Genomic DNA, 13,670 nt, shown 5'->3' on the forward strand with positions numbered 1-13,670 from the left:
CATCAAAAAGGATTTCTTCTGCCGATTCTTACTTCAAAATAAATGAAAGAATTTCTATGCTGAGAAAGGTTTATTCCTCTCCAGGGTTTATGTCATGTTTAATTTATGTTATACTTCTAAAAATAGGAATTAATTTAGATATCAGTGAGCCATAGGACTTATGTGATCTTCCTGAGCTTTTTCAACTAACCTTACATTAACATCTATAGAGTTTTATCACAGAAAGACTATGATTTTGTTCCTGCAAAAATACACTCTGAACTAAAATGTTGATTTATTTGAGATGTGCCGCTAGGAAAGCTAAACATAAGTGCATGCATAAATATTTTCAGTATTAGGATTTAGGAGTGAATCATTTTTAAAAACTGAACCTCTGAGAAAATACATTAATATACAATGATTATTTATAATCTGAAAGCTTATTAAAGAAATGCAATACACTGAATTGATCTGCTCTGCAATGTCATCTTTATACAATGCCACACGTCCACTGTTAAATTGTATAAATATTGTTTTGAAAAAAAGACTATTCTTAATCAAATTGCACATAGCTGGGGAACAAAACCCAGAATATACAGTTAGTTCAAATCTATACATTTATAGTGTAAGAAAGAGGCTTTGGCCCCTTGTGGTTTACCTTTGAAGCATTAAAACACTCTTTAAGTAAAAATATTTGAAGGATTAAAGAAATAATGACCCTTGTTATAAAGTGTTCTTTTTAATTTTTACAGGATTACATTAATAAATCCAAATTATATTATAAAAGATTTTAAAGGCATCCTGTTAATTATATTTAATTATATTATTTTATATATATAATTAAATATATTTAATTTTCAGACAGATGAAAGCACATATAAGCAGATGTAAAAATCAGGATTTCCCCCAAACTTTTGAAGAAAAAGTGTATTGTGCTGTAAATATATCCACTTTGTGGAGGTATGAATTCTTTGCCCTAGAACAGACAGATATGAAACATACATTATTAATATGAATACATTTTGCAGAGACATTTCTCAGAATAAAATCTAAGTAGAAGGACTGTTTGGTGTTACTGTATTCTAAAGAAGAAATCCTTCCTTACACTTAAATTGTATTTTAAGAACCCAATAGCAAATTAACCATCTAAAAAGACAACCTCAGAAATACAAATATTTTCTACATAGCCCTTGAAAATGACAGATGTAACATCTAAAAATGGTTGTCAGAACCTGGCATTCTGGGTCTTTAAAACAGAAGCTTGTTCTAGCTACCTACCTTATTCATTAAATAAATGGAAAGGAAAAGAAATGTAGTGGGATTTCTAAAGCTTTGAAAACATATATCCCATTATAATTTATGGTGCTTGACAACTTAACTTAGAAACTTCTGGAAATCCCATTACAGTTGCCTGAATGGATGTGACATTGCAAGAGAAAATGGAGATGGAGAGAAAGGAATTGTAAATGTTTCCCTTAATTTAGAATAATTAAGATCTTTCTAATGGAATACTAAGAGTACAGATATTTTTGCCCCAGTGCCTCCCGTTCTCCTTCCAATGAAAACTTTAACACAGAAAACACACACCCATTTGGTAGGAAGAACACACATATGAAGCACATTCACCTTCCCACTTCCCCATCAGCAGAGGTTCCACAGGCCTCCATGCTACACCAGGTACGTGGGACTCAAGTGGGTACTTTGAGAGTTCCTTAATGAGCCAGCAAAGTCGGTACCTATTGCATAAAAAGTGACTGTCCTGGATCTGAACATCCATGAGCACCAGGTGCTTGTGGCACATCTGTCTGTGCTGCCTTCCACCTGGAATGATCCACATCTGCCTTAGGCACCTGCTGAGACCAAGGCTTTCAGATCCCTGCTCACAGGCATGACGGACGGGGACAGATAAGGGAACAGATGGGTCTTGAAACATCTCCAGAAAGAGCAAAGGCAGGCTTCTGTGACCTACTAAGGAAACATTGCAAAGTCAAGATGCCTTGAGAGAGAATATTTTGCCAGTGGTTCGAGCCAAGTCTCAAATGACTGCTGACCTCAGCAGGACTGGAGGGGTTTCTCCCTCCTCTGGAAAACACTCAGTGCCTTGAAGCCTCTTTTATGTATTACCAGCTAGAGCTGAAACAAATGCAATTTTCCATCCTCTCAAAAATGAACAGTGAGGTAGAGACAGAAAACCAGCAGTCCATGTAGAGTTAAAAGAATTGCCTTTTTGCTTATAGGAGAAAAAGTGATTATGGTGAATTGTGTAGGAGTAGAGAGTACATGACTCCTGATTTGTTACTGTAGTGCAGAAGGGAGGCAGAGCTAAAAAGAAAGCAGAAAGGACAAAGGCAATGCTTCCTAAACCAACAGTTTACATTGCTGTTTGTGGTGATGGTTTGCTCAAGGGACATTTTTCACCTTTTTGCCATGCTATGATTTGGAGGAACTGACCTTGAGAAAGCCTTCACAAATTTTTTAGATCATACATGTACCTTATGTTTTAGGTTAAAATACAACAGAAATTATATAGAAAAAAAATTAAAATTATATCCATGGCCTAAGAAAGCATTAAGGAATATTGAATATGGAAGATAAGAGCATCTCACTGAAATCACTAAAGTTAAGGACCTTTTAAAGAGCCCCGACAACTGCCCTCCCAACAAATCTCTCCTCTTAACAAAACATTTTTCCAGGTTGTGGCTGGGCTAAAAAGTCTTTTTAACTGCACTTAGGTTCATTCCCTATTTCCCTACATTGCTTCAGAGGAGTCCAGAGGTGTTGCATGCACGGTTCTATCACGAGATCGGGTCTCAGACCTTGCCAGACAATAGATAAAAAAAAAAAAAAAGTCAGCAGACACAGAATGTAAGAGACACACACACACTTTCCACTGATGGAAAGTGAAGCTGTAGTTATCGGAGGGAAGAATTTGACCTATATTTCTAAATTAGCAACAAGCAAAGAAAAAAAAATGCAAGCTCAGTACCAGCACAGCTGTATGTTAAAAACGGAATGTTACTGTCTTCTGATGCTACAATTTTGCAGCTTTCACCAATAATGGCAAGTTGGTTTATACCAATTTCATTTATCAGAATTTCACAAGGTGAAATATTTGGAAATATTAGTCCCCACAAATATTGAAAAGGTTTCTTGTCAGTGAAGCTCAGAGCAAAGTCAAACTTCGAAACCCTAGGCTTATGATCAACAAAAGAATGTGGCACTCAGCCAACACTACGTGGTAACTTGTTTGCTTTCTTTATTTCATTATTCTTCATGTGAACTTTCAAAGAGATTTTGTGAAAATGCCCTGCACAGTTATTCATGAATCTTCAAGGTGAACCCCCTTCCCACAGATATGGGAACACCCGGAAAGGGACAAGAGACCCATGCAAAGGGACCAAACCAGGCAATTGCCAAGGCAAGAGTGCAAGCACAGCTCAGGAGAAAAGTAAGTGAGATCTCAAGGAATATTCAGACATAGGAAAAAGGTGACAAAACAAGATGAGAGGCACTACAGAAAGATGTGCCTTAGAAATGACAAATGGAACCAGCTAGAGCATGTAATACCTGGTAGGCAACAAAATGAAAGAATTCTGTGCCTGTAAAGCCAAAATGGTTCTTTTTAAGAGACCTTTTTGTAGAGACCTACAGCTAAACAACCACATCCGACATTGCAGGCGTAGACTAACCCAAATCTCTGTCCAACTGTTTATATTGGAGCTCTTCCACAGCTTATATTCTACCCCTCTAACTCTAATGAACATTGCCGCAAGGGGCATGAGATAGGTCAAAGTGAACATCAGGATGAATGGGGCACCCAAGGGAAGCAGAGGCAAGGATGCTTGGAGCAGGCGATCTGTACTGACAGAGTAACAAATTATTTGCAGTAGGCTGTAGCGTCCTGGCAGCCAAAGGGAGTGGAGACCTTGGTCGATGTTCCTGTCTGGCCACGCAGAATTAGTAGCTGACTTGCTTCTACATGGGGGCAAGGCTGAACCAAGGCCAGCAGGTTAATAACATTTATGTTCTTTCAGTCCTGTGAGCTGCTAGGTCCTACTAATTTTCAGGTAAATAATGTCAGTGGCAGACAGGTCCACTATTATGTTACTGCTATAAAAAATGTCCAGTCTCTGAGAATAAAAGCCCACTTCAATATCTGGAGCCACTCAGATTTTCACTAAATAATATATGGAGATTAGAGTTCAATCACAATGAGCTTTTCATATATTAACCCTAACTGTATATAATCAAAATTCCATTAAAATAATTTTTGAATTACTGTCACATGTTAACAAATCTAAAAAGAAATAATAACTAAAATAACCATTTTTAAAAGAGAATAATTAAATACTCTGGGATTTCTCTTTTTTTGGTCAGCAGGACATCTACTATCAAAATTAACCTTCGTGCAGGTTTTTAAATACAAAACATCTCTACAAGCACACTAACATTTCAAATTAATTTTTGGTTCTGTATCATATTCAGTGCTGCACTAGTGATGTTTATTTCCTAATTTAGCTTGAAGTCTTTTGTGACTTTCAGTAATCACTCCATGTAATCTCAATTTTGTCAAAAGTGTCAGAATGCATATTCTGATGTACAGTGATTTATATACTGGATATGGTGTTTTATGTGTCCTGAGAGATGTGAAAGATACAAACAATTTCCCATGAGACAAATTTTTCCCACACCACTTAGGCAGATAAAAATGTATGAAACATGAAAAGCTTAAGCAAAATCTTGACTTCTCTGAACCAAGGATCATTTTGCGATTTCCTCCAACAGAGCCAGAATTCATCCCTGATTCATGCCTGGACCTCCTCCTAACAATTCTATCTCCAGCCATCTCCCTATCAAAGCCATTTCTCAAACCAGGCCACAGTAATACCCACAGCAGTTCTGAAATCCTGCCACAAAAATCCAGTATCTGAAGCTGACCACCTCTAGCAAGGACAGCCGTGGAACAGACATTTTCAGTCTCAGCTGGTACAGAGGGCATAAGCAAAAGACCTTAGTCAGAGTGCACTTAGTGCCAATCGTTTTGCATATCTACATAGTCCAAAAGTCTCAGCGTGGGATCTGAGAGACTCTGAGATCTCCAGACACGTACAGATCAATCCAAATATTTTTAACTTATGAGAGAAAAAGTAGGTATATCCATTTTGTTAGAAAACTGTTACTACTGAACATGCATTGAATCAATGGCAGATAGTCAGAGACAACAACATGGAGTAAGCAAGCTGTCCGAGTGCAACTGGTTGTTGATGTGCACATCTGTTTATGAAAACTTGCCTACCTGCTTCCAGTACAGGTACATGTACAACCTGTCCTTTTGCAATTAAGTACTTTAGCATCCAGAATCAGTGCCCAGTTCTCATTTAGGAATTCCACCACTGATGAAAATAAGAGCATATTTATTTCAGTAGGAATTTTGTCTATACACGCATTGAAAGATAACATGCAAAATATGTGATTATAACCAGGGGAGATGGGCTTCTTGTTTTGCTTTTAGAAATGGTTTCTCTGTCCCTTCATTAATGCAACAGTCAGACAAATGACCTGTTTGGTATTAGTGCCTGATCTTGACCTTACAACTTGGGAAAAATGAATTACTTGGAAAAATCATTCATGCTGAAAATATGAATGCCAAAGCTCTGCAAACAATCCACCTCTGAAGCACTACAAAGCTTAAGTAGAAAGATAAGATTTGAAGTACACATTGCAAGTATCATTACTGGCACTAAAACGAGCACCACATCTCTTCTGTTCCCAGAAGTACTGCAGTTCCTGTCCTATCTCCCCAAATTTTTACTACATTGCTCGGGGAAAGAAAACACTGATCTAGAGAGACTGAGGTAAAATTCTGGTCTTGTGGATGTTCTTCCAGGCAGCATTAATCACCGTGATATTTTCATGCTTTCAGCAAGATATGTACTTGCAATATATTTGCACAATGGCTGCCCCAAAATATGCAAATACAAGTATTTGCTCAGCCAAGAAATTTCAGATGGAAATTTTAGTACACATTTAAATCAGTATCTCTGACATTTGAATGTTGATGATCTAAAATTAAAAAATAGCAAAATACTTACAATTTTAAGATTTAATCAGAAGAAACTGAATACTGATTTTCAGATTTAAACAACCTTTAGTTCTTCATATGAATTGCAGGTTTTGAAATGTTGCTGATATGGTGCTACTGAAACTTAAACCCTGTCAAAACTAGTCTTTGCTAGAATATTCTGTAACTAGCTATTTACATTTTTAAAACATAAACTCAATTAAATGTCTGTCAAAGAGCTAATTACATAATACATATTAATTATCTAATTATATCATTTTTACTAAGCTATGCAATTAGCACCTGATTATATAATTTCCTATTTTACAGTTGTTATGTCATTAGGAAAAAGGTAAGTTTTCAGCAAAACCCACCACAATGTTCATTGGACAAGAATAAGACAGTGACGTTTGTGAGTCACATCCACTGTTTCCAGATGGAAAAGTGCCTAGATGTGCTGTGAAACAAATGGACACACTATTAACAGCAACTGGATATTAAAATTTACAATCTCTTAAAATCTTTTTATGTCACTTGGTATTTCTGGATGCAGTGATTATATATTTAAAGACACTGATCTGATCTTAGAGTGGACGTGAAATTTATCTGAGAAAGCTAACTGCATTATGAAGGATTCTACATTGAGCAATTATTTTGTTAGAACATTATGAAGCACTGTGATTTTACTGTAAAGGAAAGCAGACTCATTGGCTAACTACAGAATTTTTCAGTGTTCTAAACAATTTAAATTGATGGAAAGATTGGGGGGTGGTCATTGTCATATTCCAATTTCTATTGATAACATCCTAGGAGCAGATTTTTGAAAGAGTATTTTCACTGGTATTTCACAGGAGCAACTCTACACATATAGGATAGTGGGGAAAAATAGTAATTAAATAGTTTTCAAATTACGTACTTGTTCAAATTTTGAGATGAGGCTTTAGGTTCCATGTAGTCACATGTGGAACATCATAGTAATCCTGATTGCCTTAATACTTGAGTCTACCCATGTGACTGAGCTTAAAGTTGTCATTCTCCAGAAAGTTGTCCATTTTTGAAATGCCACCTTACCATCATCAGTAAAATGACTCAGCAAAAGGATATTTTTTGGGGTGGGCTCACCCCATAAAAAAATCTGTGAGTCAGTATCATGGAAAAGGGAAGGCAGGGAGCATCCATTCTTCTATCAGGTATTTGTCTAAGGACAACAGATACAATAGTTTCACTTTGTCTGAGGATCAAGGAACTGAAGACTACAGAAGACTAAGTGCAAGATTCAAAAAAGGGGGTTGTGTGCCCAAGTCCAAAATTGTCATTGCTAGCCTGATCCACTGACAGCCACTTACCCCTGGAGGCACCAAAACCCTAAATGCCACCCTAGATCTTCCCTTGCATGTACTCAGACTTGCCTCAGACTGAGCAGAGAGCTACCTACCTCATGTATGCTACACTGCGTGACATTTTACATCCTTCTGTGAGAGACTACTTCATACAGACTAACACAGCCAGGCCGCCTTTCAAAATGCAGCCATGTCTGCTTTTTGAGGCACCGCTGAGGGAAGCATTAACAGGGAGTTGCTGTGCATCATGTTGACATTCACATGAAATCATCAATATGGCCATCATGCAGCAGAGAAAGCAAAATTCATACAGCCAGATAGAAAAGGAAAAAAAAATGAAGTAATCAAGGGTAGGCATTTAGAAAGCTCAGGTTCATGCACAGAAACCTCTCTTTAGACCTGAGGCAGGTAACTTTTCAGATTTAGGATGTTGAAATACATCCCAGATCTTAGTATTTCTTTTTGGCTAGTTCCTGTGGCTCTGTATGACAAAGACAAGAACCTTCCATGTCCCACCACAAGAAGCTAACAATTAAAATCAGCAAGTTCCAGTCTCAGGGATGGGACATCATATGTGAAACAGAAATACAGTTTCATCCAATAATTTTGACTTGGGGGGTCACAAAACTCAATACAAGAGTGCAAGTACAGTAGTAACCAGAGTAAGCTTGGGATCCACTAAACAAACTGAAATGCAACTCTTTCAGAGATTATCTGAATTATTAGGCCAATATCATAAGACAGTTTTCAACTTCCCACTTTCTTACCCACGGTGATGTTAGGTGGTTTCTGCAGTGTATATTATCAAGTATCTGTCCGATCTGTGACACTCCAGATATTTTTGTTCAGCTGAAAATGTGGCTAGGCAGCTACATGAGGGTTGTAAAGGAAGTATAGAAGCCATTATAAGTACTAAATCATCAGTCCTGCTTGCATTTACATATTTGGAAAATTAAAGGTAGAAAGACTTATCTGAAGTCATACATGCATGTTTTACAGGACTTGATTATAGATCACTGAAAACTAGCAAACTCCTTCCACCTTCATCTGTATCTGAGCACCGCTGTGAGAAAAGAGTAGTATTACTCTTTCTAAAATAAATTATGAGATTCTACTCTTGTTCACATCCCTGCTCAAATCAGTAAGTTTACACATTGGAATTGCATTTCAGTACTTTCAGAAGAAAGAGACAATGCAACACACAGAAAAATAATCTCTCACCTTCCAGATCTTCCTTTTCAAAATGTGTTTTGAGAATGGAGCGAGTTCCACCTCTATCCACAACAGCCTCTTCATCATTTCTCTGCAAAACAGAAAAAAGAACAGATAAGCTGCTTCTCATTTGGAACCTATTGGCAAGATTGTATAGTACTAAGAAACAAAGATGCTTTTAATATTTATTTATTTATTCTTCCTACTCGGGAACAAAGAAGGTTTTAAGAATTTAATTTTCCTTATTAAAATCTATTCCTTGTCACATCAGTTTTTATTGAGGTATGATTACAGCTAACTTTGACATGAAGAAGTTCTCCTGTTAAAACCTGCAAGATGATGAGTAAACACTGGTTACTGGGAACTAAGAACAACATGAGTCAACAGGACAACGAAAGAGAGAAGAAATGTCTGGTTGAGGCAGCTTTATTCTTGTACTCTTGAAGAAAGGGATTGCACATGTATTTTTGTCTTTAGACCAGGATCCTGAGCTACATGCAGAATTCCCAAATTATTAGCACTAACACTCCTTATACTTTGGCAAAGCTAGAGAATGATACTCAGTGACAAGATAAGAAAGAAAACTTTAATACCATGAAAACAACTGGCTTCACTTACTGGTGATTGCAAAGCTTTTGCTTTTCTTTACAAACACCAAGCTGTAATTACAATAAAGGCAGACAGCACACAGTAATAGCAGAAAACAGAAAAGCAATTCTTCCTCAGCAACATACATTTCATGTTTAATTTTACACTGTAGTCATACATGCATTTTAACTGTATTCTCCACTGCACTATAAACATATTATGTGATGAATTAGTGTACTGTGCTCCGGCTAAAAAAGCTACAGAAATCAGTGATTCTGGTCGCTTCTGACATGAAAAAAAAATCACATTTCCCTAAGTAGAGAAATCTTTTGGGAGTTCAGCAACAGGGCACTGGATGCTCAGCTAAAATGAACATTGGCTTCACTATGAGTTTGACATCACCAATTGCAACAAAAAGAAGTTGCTAAATACAGCCTGTATTTCACAACATGATTTAGAGTAGTTTCCAGTAAATGATGATGAAGAAAAAATGATGCATTATACAAAACCATCAATTAATATATCATGAATATATATTTACTTGTCGTTAGTGGAAGGGTTTTAGTAAGTGATATTAGAACTAGAACTGCTTGATTTCAATATATAAAATTGGTATCTTAATGGAAGTCTGAAGCAAGGGGATTTGAATACCAACATTATATGCTAAATATATATCTGTATATAGAATGCAATAGAATATAACAAGAAATTAAACTACAGGAGCACCTATCCTTAAAGAGCAGATGCCCCAGGCAAAAAAATTCGCATCTAGAGCTGGATGTCGTGCATTCTGCATATAAGTTTTTGTTTCAGGCTCCTCTCTTTTTTAAAAATAGCTGTCATGCTGTAGCTCTCTCATATAGAAAAATCCTAGGAACGTGTCAGCGCCAAGCATCTGGGCTGTTAAAGAAAGGGAGACTGAAAGTGTTACAGTGTCTTTATTAGAGCTTTCCCACAGATAATAGTACGTAACTAAAATGACAATGAGGAAAGGCCTTCTGTTGAAACTGTTTTGTCTTTTAATAATTTAGAATTAGCTAATAATCTATTAAAATGTACCAGGGCAGTACAATTTCACACAAACCATTTGACCATCCTAGGTAAAATGAATCCATTATGTTAAGCAGTTAGACATAACTGGGCATATTTGTCATGCTGGCATGACGTCATGCCCCTGGGTGAATGGTTAGGCAGGATGCCAAAGGCCAAGTATTACAGCCACATCAGAAGTAGTGCTATTCCAGCATAAGGCATAGCCATTGGTATTTTACTGATCCTGAAAAGGCCGTATGGAAGCAGTATTAGGGGAAATTTACAATGGGGAAAATATTAAATTGCTGGACAGTTTATAAAGCCTTTACAGATCATCTAAGTAAACTAAATACAAATTAATTCATTAATATTTACCAAAATATGCTCATACACTTTGACTTCTCCTTTCCCATGTGTTCAGCTTCTGGCAATCTTTTTCTTCCCTGTTTCCTCTTCCTGTAATGTCACAGCAAGTCTCAGCCTCGCCTCATTCTCAGAAGTGGGCTTATTCCATTAATATTACAGGGAAAAACAGCTTAATTGGGAGTATTGTGTTGTTGCAAATTCACATGTCAACCTCTGAGCAAAGTCCAATTAAACAGGCCTTGCACTGTACGCTCTCACTTCCCAGGGAGCAGTATGAAAGCCACCTTGCATTTACCAGTACAAGAGTCACACTGCATTTAAGCTAGAAGTAATTTCTGTGATTCCTGTACTGCCTCCTTGGAGGAGGAGAGAAGGGAGGGAAGGGCTTGCAAGTAGTTTAGTGCAATTAGGTCTTAATCTCGCTTGTAGGTAAGCACTATCACAATACAAGTAAGAATAGTGGCAGATGCACTCTACTTTCCCATGATGACTAGAGACTAGAAACTTAATTTCAGTTGGTAATGCTCTGCTTTTTATTAGCATGTCAGGAAAACTATGAAATAATTATTTTTAAGTGTTGTAATAAATGAGAGTTTGAAACTGAAAGTATAGGCAAGACTAACCATAAGACAGTCATGGAAGATAGAATTAAATGCTCTGGATGACTTCTAACATACCAAGCAGCCACAAACCTCCACACTAACATCCTCAAAGCCGTGAATCCACTGCAGTTTTGCCCATCAGTTTCAGCAAGATCAGAATAAGGCATGAAAACTAAATGTTTTTCACAGCCGTGCCACGTTTACATCAGAATTCTACCACTTCTTCCTTTCACCCCATTTGAAGATGATAAAGGTCAGAAATTTTACATAGTGCACAAATCTGCTAGGACTGAGGTATTCAAACCATACTGACATACTGCAGTAGTGTGCAAACAAATGTGTGGACACACTGACCAGGTATGAGTCCTTGGAACTGTCCATTATTGCAATGAGTTGCTTGCTGAGTCCAGTGAACACTGTGGTCTACTGCTTAAAGCATGGGAGAGGGATCCAGGAAGTCCCCGAGCGCTAATCCTGGATCTGCCACTGACTTGCTGTGTGGCCTTGGGAAAGTCACTTAATCTCTGTGCCTCAGCTTCCCCATCTGTAAAATAGGGATAATAATACTTACTTATCTACCTTTCTCACCGGGCTGCTCTGTGCCGTAATTAATATTCACACAGCATTTCAGAACTGTAAAGCACTACAGAAGTGCTAAGTCATTCGATTTAGGAAAGTGCGCACTTTACCCATGTGAAGAGATGATGATAGGAAACAACAGATTGATAAAAATCAACATTTAGGCATAAAATGTTCTTTTGACATCAAACCAACGTATATTAATACCTTGTAATAGTTTTACAGTGCACAGCTTTGACAACTTAACTGGACAAAGTTTACATAAAAATAAATATACTGGGCTTGCTTTCTGTTGGCCTAATAAGAGAAATACTACAGAAGCCAGTGGAATTTTATTTCTGTGAAGCTGTAATCAGAGCACAATAAACTTCTCACAAATTTATAAACAACCTAACATTTCTCTCTTTTTAATTATATTTGTTAATATTCCATGGTTTTATATAGTTATCACACAATGGTTTACCTAAAACGTAGGCACAAAACTATTTCCCTAAAGCAGTAAAATATAAGCAAACACACAGTAGAAGAAATAATGTATCTGGGATAAAAGAGTAAGAAAAAGCTGAGGCTTTCACATGGAAACCACAAGCTCCTTAGAGACCAGGGCTCAGCAACTCTACTCAGTCCATGATTTCACCTCTTACAATTTCCAGATGAATGCTGAAATGACCTTCACCACACAGCAGCATCTGCTGCACATATTTCACAGGAAAAATCTATTTTAATGAGTCTTATAAATACAGTTGTTACTATTTTTGTCTCTTCATACTAGAAGCTTAAACACACTAGTAAGTATAGAAAAGCAGACAGTAGAGTTGTCCTCTGCATCCTTTACAGTGCAACCACACATTATAACATTGAAACACGTATTTGAAGTTTGAACAAAATTAAAAGGAAATAAGCCGCCTTCAAAGATATTTGGCTTCTACTTTTTGGTATGCCATCATGAAGGAAGAAGGTCACCATGAGTGCTAGGAGTACTGACTTTCAACCCTTAGATCAACAGCCTGCTTATCAGAATATAAAGTGAGGCTGCAGTTGTTGCCACGACTTGTAAGTGTATTGGTTAGAAGGAATAAAAAGGCCCATGGTTTAGAAACCAAAAGCAAATGTCTAAAGTGCCCTTTCCACCGATGTACTGATAAAGCTCACTACCCAGGATATTCCAAAGCTAGATAAATGACCTCCTGGAAAGCTTCCCAAATTGACGCTGTTTAGCTATGATACAGCCATAAGTGCAATTCATAATGTGTTGCAGAGGCTGATCCTTAAACCTGTCACTTCCCAGAACTGTGCACTGCCCTTCCACACCTCAGATCAATTTAATTAATGGAGAAACTACACATTTTAAAAAGCTGAGAAATATCATTTCATGACAGATGTTTTCAGGTGTTTTTAGTTATAGCTCATATAAACAGTCTATGCTTTCATCACGTGGTAGATGATCAAGTGGAAAGAAGAGGAAAGTAACTCCTTTCAAAGGTGGATCCATAGAAAGGCATATGACATTTTTAAACACATGTGCTAATGCAGACACATACACTTGTAGAACTTCAGTATATTTCTGGATGATGGAATTAAGGCATACGGCATACTCCTTACATTCTGGGTGACAAGAAGGTAGGTTAAAGTCTAGGTGACGATACACAGATTTGAAATTATCTATACATAAAAGATGCTTGCATATATCATAAAAGCTATCTGAATATTGCACAAACATTTACTGAAGATCATCTGTGCTGATCGCTACAGTAAATGAAATAATAGTGTAACAATACATATACATTAGGAAATGGGAAATTGTTAGGACAATAGGAAATTATTAAATAGTTGCAATGAATATGTCTCGCTGTCCTTCCCTTGGTAGGTACTTGCTCCACTGGTGTGATATTTGGTGCTAATGTATTTTGA

General features: G+C 37.1%; 1 protein-coding gene across 8 annotated transcripts in view; it reads right to left on the minus strand.

The window, feature by feature from the left end:
* The window catches only part of SLC4A10 (solute carrier family 4 member 10), a 165,051-nt gene that overhangs the window by 92,820 nt on the left and 58,561 nt on the right, over nt 1-13,670 (minus strand). For 6 of the 8 annotated variants that reach the window (XM_052791621.1, XM_052791620.1, XM_052791619.1 and 3 more), the window contains exon 2: nt 8,602-8,683. In XM_052791621.1, the coding sequence (XP_052647581.1) occupies nt 8,602-8,683 (82 nt within the window). Of the gene's footprint in view, nt 1-8,601; nt 8,684-11,534; nt 11,725-13,670 lie in introns of all 8 variants that reach the window. The other 2 variants (XM_052791623.1, XM_052791622.1) reach the window with 1 other exon arrangement.

This window comes from Harpia harpyja, chromosome 7 (genome assembly GCF_026419915.1).
Source record: "Harpia harpyja isolate bHarHar1 chromosome 7, bHarHar1 primary haplotype, whole genome shotgun sequence".
Lineage (NCBI taxonomy): Eukaryota > Metazoa > Chordata > Aves > Accipitriformes > Accipitridae > Harpia > Harpia harpyja.